At 35.7% G+C, this 17,735-nt stretch overlaps 1 protein-coding gene across 1 annotated transcript in view; it reads right to left on the reverse strand.

Moving 5' to 3' along the window:
- CNTNAP2 (contactin associated protein 2) overlaps positions 1–17,735 on the reverse strand; it is a 1,022,680-nt gene that overhangs the window by 160,964 nt on the left and 843,981 nt on the right. Inside the window, exon 15 of the mRNA XM_005485915.4 lies at positions 467–594. Coding sequence (XP_005485972.2) covers positions 467–594 — 128 coding nt within the window. The remainder of the gene's footprint in view (positions 1–466; positions 595–17,735) is intronic.

A 17,735-nucleotide genomic window follows, 5' to 3' on the forward strand; every position in this document is an offset into this window, starting at 1 on the left:
CTCCCAATGCTTTTCATGGAAACATCTAGTCCTGATACAGTTAGCATCTGGTAACAATCTTGTCAAAGTTTGTACACCTACAGCCAGAGATTACAGTGATGAGTTTTGCCATCATTTATAGAAGCATAGTAATGATAATGATGCTGACAAGAGCGCCCAAGAGAAGCCCAGATGTGGAGAGATATTATTATGCAATCTGTATTACTGCTCATCTACATAAACTTAGTTGAATAATCCAAGTTGCCACATTTACCATAAATTAAAGAAGAATACTGATATTATAAATGAAATGGTAAGACATTATATGTGTATTTTTATAGACAAAATTTCTCAGATCACATCATACTTCTATAGCAGAAGGTCTTTTGAGCAGACAGCCATAATTTCCCATGGAGTGTCTCCAAAGTTACCCCTTTCCAACTGAGTTTCTACCCAGGAGCAAGCAGAAGGAAACCAGAGAACTCACGATCTCCTTGGCAGCGCACGGGACCCACGGACACCTTGGCTTCAGATCCAGGCCGGTCGAGGTCTCCAACCACCACCTGGCTGACTGGTAGGTGCTCTTTGTAGGACAACATCCCACTGTCTTTCCTCCTGAATTACAGAGACACAAAAGAAAAGCAATTGTGAAGCATTTGAAGTTATTTTCCTTGATCTAAGCACCAAACGAACAGGTATGCAACAATTGCATGCAACTCAAACCTCATTTTAGTTAGCAAGACCACAAAAATTCAATTTATAGTCATGTCTTTGAGCTCCGCATTTCAACTGCAGCAAGTAACCCAGTGCTTTTTTTATGCTTAGACCAAATCACTGTGCACAGTTGCAATATTTTTCCTTTATTATTTCAAGAGATGAACCCAACTGGCATAGAGTGTTCTTTCTTCCAAATAGGAAATGAAATAAGCAATATTTAATGGGGTACTTTGTCTCTCAGCTGGTTTGCCTCTGTGGGGTTTTTTGGTTGCACTATTTGTTTTTGTTGGCTTGTATTCTTTGTTTTGTTCTGTTTGTGTTTTTATTTGATTTTTTTTTTATATAAACTCACACATAAAAGGCTAAATTAACCACACAGGAAAAAATGCCCTATATATAGTGTTAAGATTATAAATTTTTGACAGAAAAGAAAGAAAGAGGAAACAAAACAAATCCATCTATTTCTCTCTCTTTTCCCCCCTCTTTCTTTTTAGCTTTATCCTGCCATGTAATTGGGTATCTAAAGTAAGGAACTTTTTGATCTAAAAAAAAAAATCAATTCCTTTGTTCAAAAATATCACAGGATTAAGGATGAGCTCAGTATCTAGAAAAGTTAACTGAACCACACAATATGACTATAACTGAGAACTTGTAATGATTTCAGGAAAATGAAAGCCCTTTTCATCTCTAACTTGGATGAGTCCAAGATCGTACTCATTATGTTGCTAATAACTGGGCAGCGCAGCAGGGATCTGCACAATCTCTGGTAATGTTCAGAGTCTTACAGCAGGACAGCACTGCTTTCCTGTAGCATCTCCAGCCATCACCCTTATTTGGTCCATCTGAAGAGATGGAAAGCAAGATGTTCATTCAAAAAGAAGCACAACTGAATTAGTTAAGAAAATAGCCATCACATTTTCGAACAACAGCTCACTGGAACTAAGTCTGTGATGAAGAGAGTAATTAGAGATTTAATTAGTAGAGTTTTCCAAATAGCAGGTGACTGTTTTACTTAATCTGTGTGTTCTTCCCCTTCAGAAAACTTGCTCTTTTGTGTTATGTGACTCTTTGAGTTGCTGAGATCATTAGCCCTCTTTGTCTGGACACAGCTGCAGCAGGTGCTCTGTCGGTGAGGTTACTATAGGACATTGATAGAAAGGGAGGAAAATGGAGAGCAGGAACCCTGGCAGGCTGCTCCTGCACATTGTGATCATCCCCAGATCGCCATGCCCTTTACAAAGCATCCTTTTCATCAATTTGGAGACAAGTAGTATAGGAAAAGAAAGATTAAAGGACTTTCCATTTAAGAAAGAAAAAAGTGAATAACAAAGGCAGGTATGTAGACCTAATCTTTGTCACTGCTAAAGACTGCATCCTTGGGACCCACTCTCTTCTAATAGAGGATAAATGTAGGTCATCACTTTACTCTTTATGAGGTTTTCCTCTGAGACTGGCTTTCTCTCCTGATTTTTACTCTTTCAAAGAACATGTTAAAGTTGGACATATCCATTTAAAATAAAGAATTCTTCGAAGAGTGGTAAAAGAAAACTATTGGCATTTCTCTTCTTTCTTTCTCTTTCTTTCTTTCTTTCTTTCTTTTTCTTTCTTTCTTTCTTTCTTTCTTTCTTTCTTTCTTTCTTTCTTTCTTTCTTTCTTTCTTTCTTTCTTTCTTTCTTTCTTTCTTTCTTTCTTTTCTTTCTTTTCTTTCTTTTCTTTCTTTTCTTTCTTTCTTTCCTCTTTTACAAAACCAGCTAATATTTCAGCTCCAAATCAGGATGTGAGAGGGCGGCAGTTTTCCTGTCATCAATAGCTTTCACTTTCTTTGAAGGAAATAGAAGGGAGCAGTAACAATTTTCTCCCTCTTTACTGATAATTTTTACTCCTTTTAATATTTTATTTATGCACTCAGAGTTTAAAGTGTTGCCATGACAATAATTGTTAGAGTTCTTTTCAGAAAGAGCCTTATTTTCTGGTCATTACTTACTTGTGTCATCATTGTAGCATTTTCCCCCATAATGAAACTATTGAGGACTGGGAGTGTTGAACTAAGAGTTGAGAGAGGTGAATTGCCTTTTCACTAGCAGAACCTGGGTAGTTCTTTCCCTCTTAACAAAAATGGGATAATGATGATTTTTGGTCCACTCGTGCAAATAAGACAAACAGACTCAGAGACTGAATGGCTCTGTTATGCTTTTCTAACATACTTGTAGTTCCTCTGGACATACTAATCAGTGCTGACAAAATCAAAAAAGTTTTAAACTCAAGACTGATTATTATGCTTGACTTTGTACAACACACTTAGAAATAATCACAGCTCGAACACTCAATTCCTGCAAGTGATAATGCTTCTGACGGTATTTAAAGACTTTGCACATTAATAGGGTGGAGAAAGTCTCTGAAGTTTTTCCTCACCAAAGAAAATCCCCTCAAGAGAATAAAGATTGAATTCAGAGAGTATCATATTCCTATTAATAGCCAAATGGGAGATGAATGAATCTGATCAAATCCTGTAATTATTACCAGGAGATATTGATGAAATCTCAGTGTAATTTTCTATTCCTAATTTCTTTTCCTATATATAACAGTCTGCAAAGTGCTTCAGGGTGCCTTTGAATGAAAGTAGCAGATATTAGTGTGAGATTTATCATTGTTTTGATTATCATCATCTACTTACTCTTTATAAGCATTCAGTAGTATGTAAAAAAGAAATGCATTATATATGTATCAGCAAATGACATATTCAAAGTAATGATAAGATCCTGTATCATTATTAATTTGTTTATATAATGATTTAATGCAACCAGACTACTGCTACTGGAGTAATTAATTTTCTCTGATTTTGTTAGACATCACTTAATTATCAGCCTAGCCATACAAAGTAAAGCAAATAAAGAATGTACTACAGGTAGGAATGGACTCAGTTTTAAAAGATATGGTTTCATGACTTGAGGAACGGAAGTTATTTTGATAATACAAATAAAACACCTACTGGACTGAAAATGTAGTGTTAAGCACATATAATTTGGTGATTAGTAGTGGTTTGAAGAATGCAGACTCCAAAGTATGACAATTTCAAAGGTATATAATTTTCCACCTCTCACATGACCCAGGTTTTTACTATGTGAGCACTTCTGTATAAATCCCTGCATTTCCACAATCTGTCTGAGGGAGGTATAAAGCAGTTTAGTCCACTTAGGATCTGCAAACCAGTGCCTGTAAAAACATTGTGAAGGGCACAGGCATACTAAATGCTGGTATTTTCTCTCATCCAAAAATATCTGGCAAGAATTTTATTTATATTAAAGCTGCTAAGCAGAATGAATATTACAGACTATTTAATGAACAATGCAACTTTGGCAGCAAATGTAATAATCTGGAAGTGAGTTACTTGGAAATAAACAAGATATAATTAACAGGATTAAAAACAGGGCAAATAAAAACTATGTTTGAAGCAAAACTAATGAAAAAATTTTTGATAAAATTTAGCTAACTTTTTAATAGTTATGTTATGGAGCATTAAAGCCACACTTTTGGATTCACCCTACACCCAGGGCTCTGCCCTTTGGAATTAAAAACTGCAGACCATATAATCTAGGACAAAAGTTTTTATTTGTACTGGGTTTTGCTGTTTTCAGGGATTCTTACAGCTCTTTTGTCCCTTTCCCACGTCTTGTCACGTCAGATGCCCTTATATGTTAAGTTGGAGCTAATGACTCACCCTTGATTTGTCTGACAAGGGGAATTATGGAAAATTTCTCATTACTGTACAGGGTCATAAAAACTGACAGAAGGTCATAACTCAGTTTAAGGTTTTTCAATACTCTGGCATTGGACAGGATAAGATCCTTGGAAATAGGTGGCTCCTAAAAGCAAAAGAAGGAGGGACTTTTACAGTTAAAACTGATCTCAAGGCAATTAAGCTTTTCTAGCATGCATAAAATATTTTTACTTTTGAGACCACTCACCTCCTGAAAGTCTAAACAATTTGATCAAAGATCATCTAATCCCAGCCCCCAAATTACTGACATGAATCCCTACTTTGACTTCTATTAGTAAAGATGAATTATGCCAAAGACATTAGGCTGATGGTGCAGCATTCACAAGTAATCCTGGTTTAGAAATTACAAAGGATTGAATTGACTAGATTAAATTAATTAAAGGGGAGATACACTGAGAAATTGGTCAGAAATATGTCTCATTTAAAAAAATCCATCAGGAAGGAGACTGAGAGAGTTGACACTGGCTCTACAGATTCTCTTGCCTGAAAGGACTTCTTGACTTTCCTTTCAAATGGGAGTTTGTGAGAAACTGAATAACCACAGAGAAAGGTGAATAATAGAGAGAGAAAATGGGGCTCTGCTTTCTTTCGAACAATATGGAATCAGTTTCCAGTGAAAATCTTCCTTTTCTCAGTATCTGCTCATATTCTCCTTCCAAAAGAGCATTTGAGACAGAAAGTTTCTTCAAGCAGGGTGGCACCTCTTAAAATCTTAATTTCTTTAGTGCTATTTTGAAGCAATAAAGGAAATTTATGGATTCTCTTCTTTTGAGGTCCAGCAACTCTTCTGACTTGACTTTGAATTTTTCTTATTTCTATACTGAGATATTTTTAGAATGAAATCTAGGAATTCTACCATGCTCTAACTGATCTTTGCATCTGTCAACAATTTAATCAATTTTATGTTGAGGTTTCAATTTTTTTAAAGTAAGTCAGGGAACATATGTGGCATTTCCTTTAGAAGAAATGCTAAATTGGGATGTCCCTTTCACCTTGGGTAATTACAGAGACAAGATTACTTGGGATTCAGCTGAAGTCAAGAAAATAAACTTCTGTGAATGTCAAGCTGGAAATGGATGATATGGGAATTTTTAAAGGAAAAAATTACATTGGAAAGGGCAATACGTTGCTCAAATTTTTTTTCCTGTTAGTTCAATCTCATTTGGCATTTTTAAATCAGTATTATTTGTTCTCAAAATATTTCAAAATCAGAAAATTATTTTAAAAAAGAGTAGTTTATGAAAATATTAAAAGTATCCCACAATTAACAATGTCCCAAATGTTTTCTACCCATCCTAAAGTTTTAAATCCTTTGTTTTATGACAGAAATGAGAAAACTCTCCTCTGAGCAGGTCTAATCAATTGAAGGACAATAAAATAATACCTCGTTCAGCTACTCAACATGCCCCAGAAAGTGAAAGTCTTTCTTTGTATATCACTTTGACAAAGAGAAACCTACATTTCTTCCATGATCCCCTCACAGATGCTGAACTTTTCTATGGAACAGCAGGCTATTGTAGCTCTGAAGGAAAAAAATAATAAAGAACTCTACTATTTTCACTTGTTTAAAAACTACCTAATTTAAAACGCCAAGAATTTTAATTACCCTTATCTATATCTGAATGCATTACAGTGATGGTAATATTTTAATGTGTGGACACTAGAATTTTTAAAATATTTTTCATATTTTTAATATCTACACTACTCAAAGTACTGTTGGAAGCTCTGTGCAGATAAATGCTGAATTCTTTGCTGCATCTATTCTACTAACTACAAGTCTTTTGTTAGTAGATCACATCCTATCAAACTATCAGACCAAACATACTTCTGGCAGGATATTTAGGGCACAAGGATCTGTATTGGAAGAAATATTAAAAATCTCAGAGCAGCAGCTCAGAGGCTTCATTTCTCTGAGTTCTTGACAACTTTGACAGTTTTATTTTGTATGACTGAAAGAGCTAAATAAAAATAATTGACTATGGCATGACAAAATAACAGATGGCTATAGTTAATGCTGACTTCAGCCCCTATATGCCAGTTGAGTTCAATACTGTACTGAAGTGCATAACTTTGTGTTGAATTTGGTCCAGGAAACTGAAAGAAGTATGGTACTTACTGCATCCAGAAAATGTCAGTAAAACCCAATTGTATGAGCATCTACCACTACTCCTACCCTGCCACTGGCACTTCCTGCAGTGTTCATCCTCACAGGGCTTCTATACATATACCTCGTACAAAACTGAAACCAACCTATGGCAGGCACATTGGGAATATATGGATGCTGTGACTCAGCTCATGTCTTGAGTTGCTTGTATAACTTTGACATAAAATATTTTGAGAAAAGGTATATACAGATCACACCCTGGCATGAAGTGCTTGATTAAATAACCTCACAAAATCTCCATATGTATGATAACAGTGACCAAAGGAAGGCAATTAAGTAGGTGAGGGGTCTGGAGCACAAGTCCAGTGAGGAGCAGCTGAAGGAGTTGGGTTTGTTTAGCCTGGAGAAGAGGAGACTCAGGAGAGACTTTATCACTCTCTACAACTCTCTGAGAGGAGGCTGTAGAAAACTGGAGGTTGGCATTTTCTCCCAAGTAACAAGGACAAGCGGAAATGGCCTCCTGTTACATCAAAAGAGGCTTAGATTGGAAAAAATCACAGATTTTTCTGTTTGGGTGACAGAAAATTTAAGTTACTTGCTAGACACCACATAGAAAAAAGCATACCAGCACCCCTCTTCTAAATAATAATCTGAATGGCCAATAAAAAGACAAAATATAGGAGAAGAAGTAATGTCACACATTCTTAAAATTCCACGTTACTATTTGACTATTTATTTCCTTTCTGTAAAGGCCCCTACCACATCTGTACTGATTTTTAAGAAAACTTAGGTATTTGAGCCCATTTTTCCGTAAGCTCTCTCCATTCTACCTGACCTCAAAGTTTAATTGTGCCAACCACAACATCTTATTTTCTGTATCTATAATAAGTTCACATTCTTTAAATACTGTATTTCAAGGGTATTGCATATAATCTGTGTCCCCTCAAAAGATCTCAGTTTCAGTCCTTAGAGGCAAATATCACATTGTACTTTAATTTTGTCTCCAGTCTCAGCCCCAGAATATTGCTTCCCATTTTACTTTCATGAGTGAGTGGAAGAAGGCAAATCCCCAGCAGTGATTCTTCTTTCAAGGTGGCACTTACACCATCAGGACAGATGATCAGATGATCAGATTTTATTTAACCTTTCTTACATAGCACACAGCTTGTACATCTGTGGGTCTTTTCTCCTCCCAAGGATTTCTTAGCCTACTGCTGTTTGAAGCTGTAGGTTCAGCAATCCTACAAATTATTAGTTTTTCTTTCTGCTTATCTAATAAGTAGAGAAGTTGTTTATAACTGAAAACTAATTAGTAAAAGTAATCTAAAAATGAATTCTGCATCAGGACTGTGATTTTTTGATGTTGTTGTAATAATTTGTTAGACCTATGAAAGGTAAACCCTTTAAATGATCCAGTGAGTAGATGGGGAATAAACAGCTCTTTAAAACATGCCAAAGTCAAATGCAAGAATAAATTTGTAACAACTGTCACTAAACAAACACTCTACCAAAATGAAACCTTAAAAGATTATCTACAAATTGTGCTATAAACAAAATGAATGATGTTTCTGTGTCTCCTGAGGAAGGAAAGTGGGGTCTATTATCATGAAAGCACTCTAGTTAGAAGAAGAATTAAATATCCCACTACAAAACATTTTAAATGTACACACATTCATCAGAAATAATTATCTGAAACTGAATGCTCCAAGATATTCAAGCACATTTAAAGCAATGGTGCAGCATAGAGGTAATTAACAGATGTCTGTATTCATTATGTAAACACTTTGCTATCAAACACAAGCAAAACTAGGATACTTTCCCTCTGCTAGTAAACATGCACATATATCTCTTAGAATTGATTTAATTTCAATTAGATTTCTTTTTTAGTGTTTTTGCTAAAAAGATGGATGACCTTGGTTTCAAGTGGTATGCAAATTTATCCGTAGGTTAATTTCTTCCTTACCTTTTTGTGTTTTTGTGATATCATTACCTCTTGTCTGTGGGTGTGCATATCTCCACACACAGTGGAGTAACTGGAGAAATGAGAAAGGGAACTACACAAGGTACTTACTGAAGTTTTAAAAAAATTGTAATTCCTGCAATGTGTTCAGCTGTGTCAGCTCCAGAGGCAGCTGGGTTCTGCAGGACTGTACACAGAGATTCTCTCACTGCATTTACACAAAGCATTATGAGAAAACTGAGTGACAGAGATTAGGATTTGAGCCACAGAAAAGTCATGGTATGCCACACTGTCTGCTAAATATTAAGCCAAATGCAGATGCCCTTGTTTAGAAAAATCTGTTTTGCTGCACTGACTGTAGAATGTCAAGCATTTGTTTAGCGTTTTGTTGATCACACTTATACAGGATTAGTGACCTATTCATTAGCCAGATTGCTCCACTTTATTGCTCTGGTGGGTTTCCATTATCCTTTCTGTTAGCCTTTGAGCTCAACTTTCCTTACATTATATATCATCACTTTTTCCCTCAACAAAAGACAGGAACAAACTTAGCAGAACGCACCATTCATTTCCTAACAAAATTCCTTCCAAGCTCAGCCTGTCTCTTCCTAGCACAATACTGGATGAGCTCCCCCAAGACTTTTTCTACCAATTCTGCTGTGACAGCCCTGACTGCATGGACTGAAATGGCTCTGGGCCACAGGTTTCTAACAACATGTGACAATATGGTCATGAACAAAGGAGAATGATGATGAAGTGAGTGAGATCCCCCCTCCCTCTATCTCTAAGAATGGAGCTTTTCAGGACTCCAAGCAATTCTGGGTAGATTTTATGGGGAAGCTGTCCCTGAAGCAATCAAGTTGTGCTTCTCTGGTATTTTAGACTGTGACATTTTTTATCAGCATAAGGTGAAGACAGAAATTAAAATATAATATAATGTAGGTTAAAAAGCCTAGGGCTCACAGTATTCACAGAGGGTGCACTGAGAGCCTTGCACATGCTGAGGTGCATTTCAGTGGCTGAGTATATGTTAATTTGCCAGCTGCTGATGCATCTTTCCTCACAGCTTAAATGTAGCTTACTGCAGATGCTTCTTACCTTAAGACAAACCTATGAGACAAACCTATGAGACAAATGTTGTCTCATGGACATAGGGATACCAAGAAATCTGTCAGGTCTACCTACAGCAAAGACTATGCATGCAATGAAAGAGAGGTTCCAGTCACTGAAGTCAGCTCTCTGCTACTGCAAGCAGCCACATCATCTAATGTCCTGCAGAATCTAAACATGTTTGTACTAGTTTAATCCAAGAGGCACCCAATTATCTTTACAGTAGCATCTGTGGTTTTAGGTTTTGGATTTTTGAGCAAACCAGTTCAACACAGAGATGGTTTTGCTATTGATCAGCAGTGCTTACAGGGTCTAGGCCTTTCCTGCTTCTCACATCATCATGTGGAGGAGGAAGGTGAGATGTTTGGGATGATGGCATTTGTCTTCCCAAGCAGTCTTTACGCATGATGGAGCCCTGCTTTCCTGGGGATAAGTGAAGACCTGCTTGCCCATGGGAAGTGGTGAATGAATTCCTTACTTTGCTTTGCTCAAGCTTGCAGCTTTTGCTTTATCTGGTAAACTGTCTCTACTGCAATCCAAAATATTTTGGACTTTCTCTTGTTCATCCCCGTGAGGGGCTCTGAGCAAACTGCTGTGTGGAGCTTAACAGCCTGCTTAGGAAGAATTTGTCTGTTCTTCCCCAATAGTCCTATCTAAAAGCTATTCCAGAATGACACTCTTCATTGAAAATTTTACAGGGTGAACAGTACTTGCAGCATCCATTTATAGACCTGTTTTCCATGTGTCTGTTTAATCTTTTCCTGGATCTGTGTCTGCTTGCACAGCCTCCTTTGGCAGCCAGTTCCAGGAGTTCACTAATGCAAAGTAGTACATTTTCCCCTTTGTTTAAATCAGGTCTCATCCCAGACAGCAGGTTGGTACCAGCTTTTGCTGTGTTTGTGCTCTGCTTTTGTGCACTGTGTAACAGTGTACTACTGCATGTAGTACAAACTTCCCTTTGTTTCTTTTCCTTTGACAAAAGATGAGAACTGTTTCCATGTGTCTGTAACAATACCCCTGTTCCTTCTAAGGAAGGGCACAAAGGGCACAAACACAAGGATACAAAACAGAAATGGGGTCAGCAAGGAAATTATGTTCACATTATCTAACAAAACACCCAGTCATGGAATGGTTGGGATAAAAAAGGGCTTCCAGGGAACATCTAGTCTGACCCCCTTCTTAGCATTCCAGAAAGGTGTGAGTTAATAGTTTTAAAAGATGTTTTTCTTTAAAAAAAACCCCTGTTTACAAAAAATAATAATAATCTGCTTTAAGATTATACCGGAGTCACTGATAACAAAGCAACAAAGCGTGGAAGTTTGCTGATACATTCTTCAGCTGTATCAGTATAATTAATACTGAATTTACATGATTTTTTCAAGATCATGAGGAATTTGGAAGCATTAATATGTCAAAAGTGGAAACTGAAATTAGCTAAGAATCATGAGGAGGTAGGTCCTACAAGTTTTCAAGTAAATCACAGGAAAATTCTCAAGAAAGCTGAATAAATATGAAAGTTAAGTAAAAGCAGGTTGAGCCTTTTTGTCTTCATTGTACAACTAAATGAAAATTATAACTAGAGATATAATCATCAGTATGTCCATTTCCCCCTACAAACCTGAACTATTTCAGTCACACATTATGTTTGTCACCTATAAATAAATGCTCCATATAAAAAAATCTCAGAAGACTGAATCAGCATAAATATTGTATGTAGTAAAAGACAAGATTGGCACATGCATTCAGAAAACACACAACTTATTCAGCAACTGAAGTTGAACTACTACTGTGATAATGAAAGCAAACAGAAAATCATGTTTTGCCTACATATTTGTTCCTTATAATATACATTTCATCATGTTTTGTAGATGGCAAGAGCAAAACTAACATTGAGTCAGAGAAGAAACAGACCCTGAATTTTACAAAGAACTGCAGCTTGTTCAGACTGCCTACCTGTGGAAAGTGAACCCACTCATAATTCACCACAAAAGCATTGAATTTGTCTAGGAAACAAAACCAGCTGGCAGAAAGTGTTTCCAGATGTTATTCTTTCTCCTGTTTACTGAGGGGTTTATTTTTTGTTTGTTTGATGGTTTTGTGCATTTTTTTTGTGTGGAGTTTTTTGCCTATTGTTTTGTTCCATCCCAACAAATAAATATATTTTGAATCAAAGAATTTTCTTAACTTGTCTCAGTATCTCTTTCAAAATACTGAAAATTAAAAAAAACAAGGACTTTATAACCAATCGTAAGATTGTTGCATCATTTTGCAACTAAATGAGGTCCCCCTAAATTTCAGGAAATGTACATAAGCCAGAAACAGCACATCATTTCACAAATATTAGTAGACAATAACTGGAAGATCCCAGTATTATCAAGCCTAACCTCTGCAACTGGGCACTTCACCATTCAGCTTGGACAGCCTATTGGATATACTAGAGTCAAAAAGTTATTCCTTACCCATATCCTGTAAATGAAAGGAGAAATAAAAGTCTGAAGCATGCACTAGTAGTGCAACTTTCAATGTCTTTAGTTCAGACGTTTTATCCTCTTTATAACCATAGTGCTCTTCTGTGGCAATAGGAGAGAAAGCTGATTCTTTAAAAAGCTGTTAGAAATATCATCTTTATTCAGCAACAGCTGGTTTGAATCAAATGTTCCAGTCTTTGAAAAGGTGCCTGTCATCCTTACATCACCACATTACACCATGACAGTGGTCAAACACTGGCACAGGTTCTTTCAGCTTTCAGAACAGAAGAGGACACTTTTTCCTGTTTAGCATTTATGTTTGTTCTGCTTCACAGTCATCACATATAATTGAACAGTTATTAATAATAATAACAGCAATAACAACAATAAAAGGTAATAGTCAATATTTCTCAGCTTTCTGTTCACATTTGTCGTCTTCTATCTGCTCTCTTGGTTCAAGAGATTTCCATCAGTTGATGTTATCAATGTTGTTGGCTTTTCCAGGTCCTTAAAGGAACATATCAGTTTTCTATTTGTAATTTCAGAGATTAATAATTTATTTTTTCTGGGTTTTCAGCTTTTTTATTGAATGAAATGGGTGCAAAATATAAGGTCAGTTTTAAGAACATGATTTGTAAGTGTGCTGTGTAAATCAGGAGTTTGGTTTTGATTCCTGAGTCTTATGAAATCCTTTAAACATTTCAAATACAATTTTGTTTCAGGAAAAGGTATCTTAGATTTGACATAAGATATTTGAATTCATTTTTTTTTCCCAAATGCTTTAGCTGAACAGATGAACTCTTGACTAGTAAATGTTATTATGACATTTTATGTAATATTCAGCAAATATCTGGTTTTAGATATGTGATTACATGTTTAGTGACAGCATTTTAAACTTTTTCATAGAGATAATACCTACAAATCTGTTTATGCTTTTACATTGTCAAGAAAAAAACTCGCATCATAGATATAGGTTTTGTATTTACTGTATTTTTTCATTACATTTTTTAACACTGTCAGCAGATTTTAGTTTATTAACTTTATATCTACCTGCTTGTTTGAAAACTTGTTTTTTCTTCCTTTTCATTTTGCTTTCTCTTTAATAATACATAAATATATCTATACTTAAATACTTCCTTAAAGGAAATTGTTTAACTTAAACAACAGCCCTAAGTCATAATTCAAAGATTTTGTTTCCCTAATCTACATTTAGCATAATCCTGTAATCAACTTCCACTTGACCAAAAGTTGAGCAAAATATAGTATTTGTGATAAAGGAATACCAATCAGTCACTGTCCTGAGATATTGGTTTAGATAGAATAATTTCTTCCTAGTAAACCACAGCAAAATATGAAAAAAAAAGCCATTTCAATTCTATGAGGAAGCTGGCTCATACAGACACACTTCTGCTGTACAGAATCCATGTAGCATTTTAATTTCAGTTTAATGAGTGTTGAAAAGTAACTTGAGATAAAAATGCAAAAAATTACCTTAGACCTGATTTACTAATTCTCCACTGCACACTCAGACAGCTCTTAGAAACTTTGTGGAGTCTCCAGGGACTGTAATTTATACTAATAATTTTCTTAAGTATAGCATTCAGCATGTTAACAGAAGGCAGGGAAAAGAAAAACAGCTGGAAGGGGGGGGGGGAGGGTTGGGGGATGCAAAGAGATTTGCAGCTGGGACAAAACATCTAGCCATAATTAATTACAGAAAAGTAGAAATTTTGAATGCTTAGGGCAAACCAGAAGGGAAACATGAATGGTAACTAAGATAAACCCATACCTAGTCCATGACATTAAAACAATTTATAGAATTTAAGCTTTTTCTACAAGCCTAACTACAGATACAAATAAAAAAAGGAAACCCAGTCTCCCTTTTCTCTAGGTGTTAGAACCACTGCCTTTTTTTGCTCAATTTCAAGACTTTATGAAAGGTTACTTGATTGCTTTGTGTATTTTTCACAGACAGTGCAAATCATCTTCCTCTTTAGAGTAAAATAATGCATTATGTATATAACAATCATTCCCAGGCAAACACAATGCTACAGGTGAGTCTTGTCTTTTTTTATTTTCTGTTTCTTTATCAGTTCTTTTGCAGTGGTAAGAATCTGCTGGGCAAAATGAGAAAAAGACAAGAAACAATTCTTCCTTCAAATGCTGAGGTTTTGCTATTACCTCAGTGATGAACTGACAGGATATTTTGATCAATTGCTCTGAAGACAATTTCCCATTAAGTCTGGTATAAAAGATATATCACAAGGGCTTTTGAGTTCTCTCTTCCCCAAGATTCCCAACCCTCCCCCCCATATGATTACTTCCATTCTTCCTCTTATATCTGTATATCTCTATGTCTGTATATCAATGTTTATATCTGTATATAATCTATATATGCATATATCTATATAGCTATATATCTATATATCTATCTATTTATATCTCCTGGTACACCAAAGAACAAGCAGTGAAAACAGATATATCTTTTGTTTACTCTGGAGGCACCTTCAACTTGGTGGACTCCCTTGTGATTGTTTCAGCTAAAATATGACTGCTAATAGTAATAACAGCTAATCATGTGCTGCAGTCTTCATCTACCTTATAACAGAGCTTGTCATATATTTCAGATGTCTTTACATCTGACTGCACTGATTCAGAAATAAAAAAGTCAGGGGAGTTCTACAATTTAAGAAGAAAAGCACCCTCTTCAAGACTTAAGCAGTGTCAGGTACAGAGTGAAATACATTGGGCTGGTCTGCATTGGGGTGATTTCATCTTCATAGCATGGCACTGAGGGCAAAGTTATTAGTCTTTAAGTTAGCCCATAAATAAAAGGTGGAGAAGGAGAAAATAATTGGCAGCTGAAAGTTCTGCAGTGCACAATGCTCAATGTACTCTGCCCTTACCTGACAATCTGTGACAGTAAGGTCATTTGCTTTGAAGCTAGGACTACAAGCTTTTCATTCAGATTAAAAAGTCTGCATCTGTCTGTGCAAAACATAGAAGTCATTTTTGTTCTTGCTACTTGATTTGTCACTCACACTAATAATGAAGTTTAATAACAAAAAGTATACAAATGTGCTGGGAATTATGTCCCCAACGTCTGCATGGTAGAATTAAAAATCATATATATCTGCCTTTTCATGTGCTAATTCATAACCCTCTCAGAAATTTCTTAGAATACCCTGAGAAAGACAGGACACTTTCAATAACAAAAAAGATATGCCAGAGAATAATTACAAATACCTAATTCTGGTAGATTTTTTTTTTCAGTGTTGCTGTTTAATGATTCTTTAACTTAAAAAGACCTGGATGACACCATCTGTCTTTGACTAGCTGGAACTGAAGACAAGAAAACCTGAACAGCAACACTCAGAAGTGAGGTTGGCAGCAGGATGAGCACTCACTTTTTGTCTGACAATAATTACAGAGTAAATTAATAAACAAGGATAATGTCTTGTCATCACTCTCCCCTTTAAGTTCATTCATTACTGCTAGCACTGAAAAATGAATCAACTTAAAGTCAAACAGGAATAATCCTCATCCTTAGGAGGTTGTTAGAGCTTGACCATTTTCACATTTATAGCAAGGTAAAAGACTCTGCTCATGATGCATGAGGCAGTACAGAGTCCTGCTTCCTCATTCATGGTTCTGTATTGATTACAGGAAGAAAATCATCGTACACAGGATTGAGTAAGAAAGGGGTATTTTAACAAAGAAAAGACAGGTTGCCAAAGAGTGATTTTATGTCATATCAATGCCCACATTTTCCTGTGTTTTTAGATTTGGAGAATGTTAAGACTTTGTTCCTCACATGTCTGGTCACTGCCATGAGCCAGAAGTCTTAGGGGAAAGGTTACTCCCAGTGAGTAGGATGATAAAAAGTCCAAGTAGGATCAGCTTGCTATAAATAAAACCTGAATCAACTCCCAAAGGTGAATAATGCAGAAGAGAAAAGAGAGAAAACACAAGTAAAATTTGAAAGTTTCATGATTCATTGAAACTCTTCTGCCCCTCAATCTGTTTCAGTTCAGGCTGGAAATCTGTCATTTCCTGTGAGCTACATACCATGGCTGTTGTCAGTATTGCATGGAACATCTCTAAAAGAGAAAGAGCAATCTATGGCATCCTAGGTTTGTCTGGATCCTGGACTAGAGCACCAGCTCATTAGAAACATAATACAAGCTTTAGGGGCAATTCCAGACAGCAAAGTCCTTCCAAGTCTGCATGAAAGCAATAGCCTGAAAACTTACTGTGCAAGAGGTTCTATGCCCTTCATTGGTCCTTGAATTAAATTTTAAATCACTCAAATCAGTTTTATGTACACATTTATGTTAGTGAATACACAGCATTGAGGAATAAGAGTCCTTTTTTTTTGTTTGTAGACAGCCTTGCATAACAAAATCCTGGATTTTGTGGTGGTACTAAGGCACAAGGAAAGGAGAGTTTGAAAGGTGGTACTCAGCACATTTGCAGCATGACCAGGAGTTCCACTTCAGAATTTCCATCTCCCAAACTTTTAATTTGTCTTTATTAGTAACAAAATCATTCAGCCTTTTCTAGTGGAAGAAGTAAAAAAGAAGAATGCATAAAGGACCAGCACAAGATATATATAGTTTTATAAATAAAAACATAGAACTGATTATAAAAATAAGAGGATGGCATTTATTTAAGGAAGATTTCACATTTTTCAGCATGCAAACTCCGTTTCAATGTTGCATACCAGTTACATTTGATGAGCACAGCTGAGACACATAGGACAGAGAGCAGCCTATTTAATACCCAGTCACTTGACCCTTTTCCCTACTGGAGTAGTTTTAATGGCCAAATTGTAACTAGAAGGAATGAACTTCATGGCTTCTGGCTATCAGCTAGTCTGTTGGTGAAAGTTTCAGCTCAAATACATAATTCACATGGAAAAAAGTACTACCTAAGTATATTTCCTAAGGTTTCAATGCTTGGCTTTCTGTCTTTAGTATCCCTCTTCATGCAAATTATTTATTCTGTGCCATTACATGCTGTCAAAGTGCTAAATTTTGACTGGAAATATATAACATTGGGTGTCAATGTCAATGTACAAAGGAACTCTGTAAGGTAACCTTAAAAGACCTAAAAAAGCCTGTCTGGATTTGTAAGAGTACAAGAAAAAAAACCACCTGAAATAGTGCAATTTGTCAGTTAAGTTTCCCTGCCTTCATCAACAAAATTTATTCATTCCTTAAGCATAACTAAAAAAAAAGTTTTGATATTTCAACTGTTATTTGATTAAGAGATATAATTACTGTATAAAATTACCAATAGTGTTTTCTTGTCTATTGTTTCAAAGATGGCCTTTATGTTGTGAAAAAAATCTTGAATGAAAGTTTTCAAAGTGCTGTGGCCTAATTCTACAAAGTTTCCTAAATTTCTAGGAAATTGTGATTAATCATCTGATAAAGATGTGAAGTAAAACAGCAGCACATTTCAAATCTTATTAGATAATTTTCTGTTTGTTTGTTTTTTGTTTGTTTGGGTTTTTAATTGGTTTTCTGTTTTGTTTTGCTTTGTTTTGTTTTTGTTTTGTTTTCTTTGGTTTTTTAGTGTCCTGTAATACAAACCAGTGTGTTTTCTTATTAAATA

The sequence above is a fragment of the Zonotrichia albicollis genome, chromosome 1 (assembly GCF_047830755.1).
Source record: "Zonotrichia albicollis isolate bZonAlb1 chromosome 1, bZonAlb1.hap1, whole genome shotgun sequence".
Taxonomy (NCBI): domain Eukaryota; kingdom Metazoa; phylum Chordata; class Aves; order Passeriformes; family Passerellidae; genus Zonotrichia; species Zonotrichia albicollis.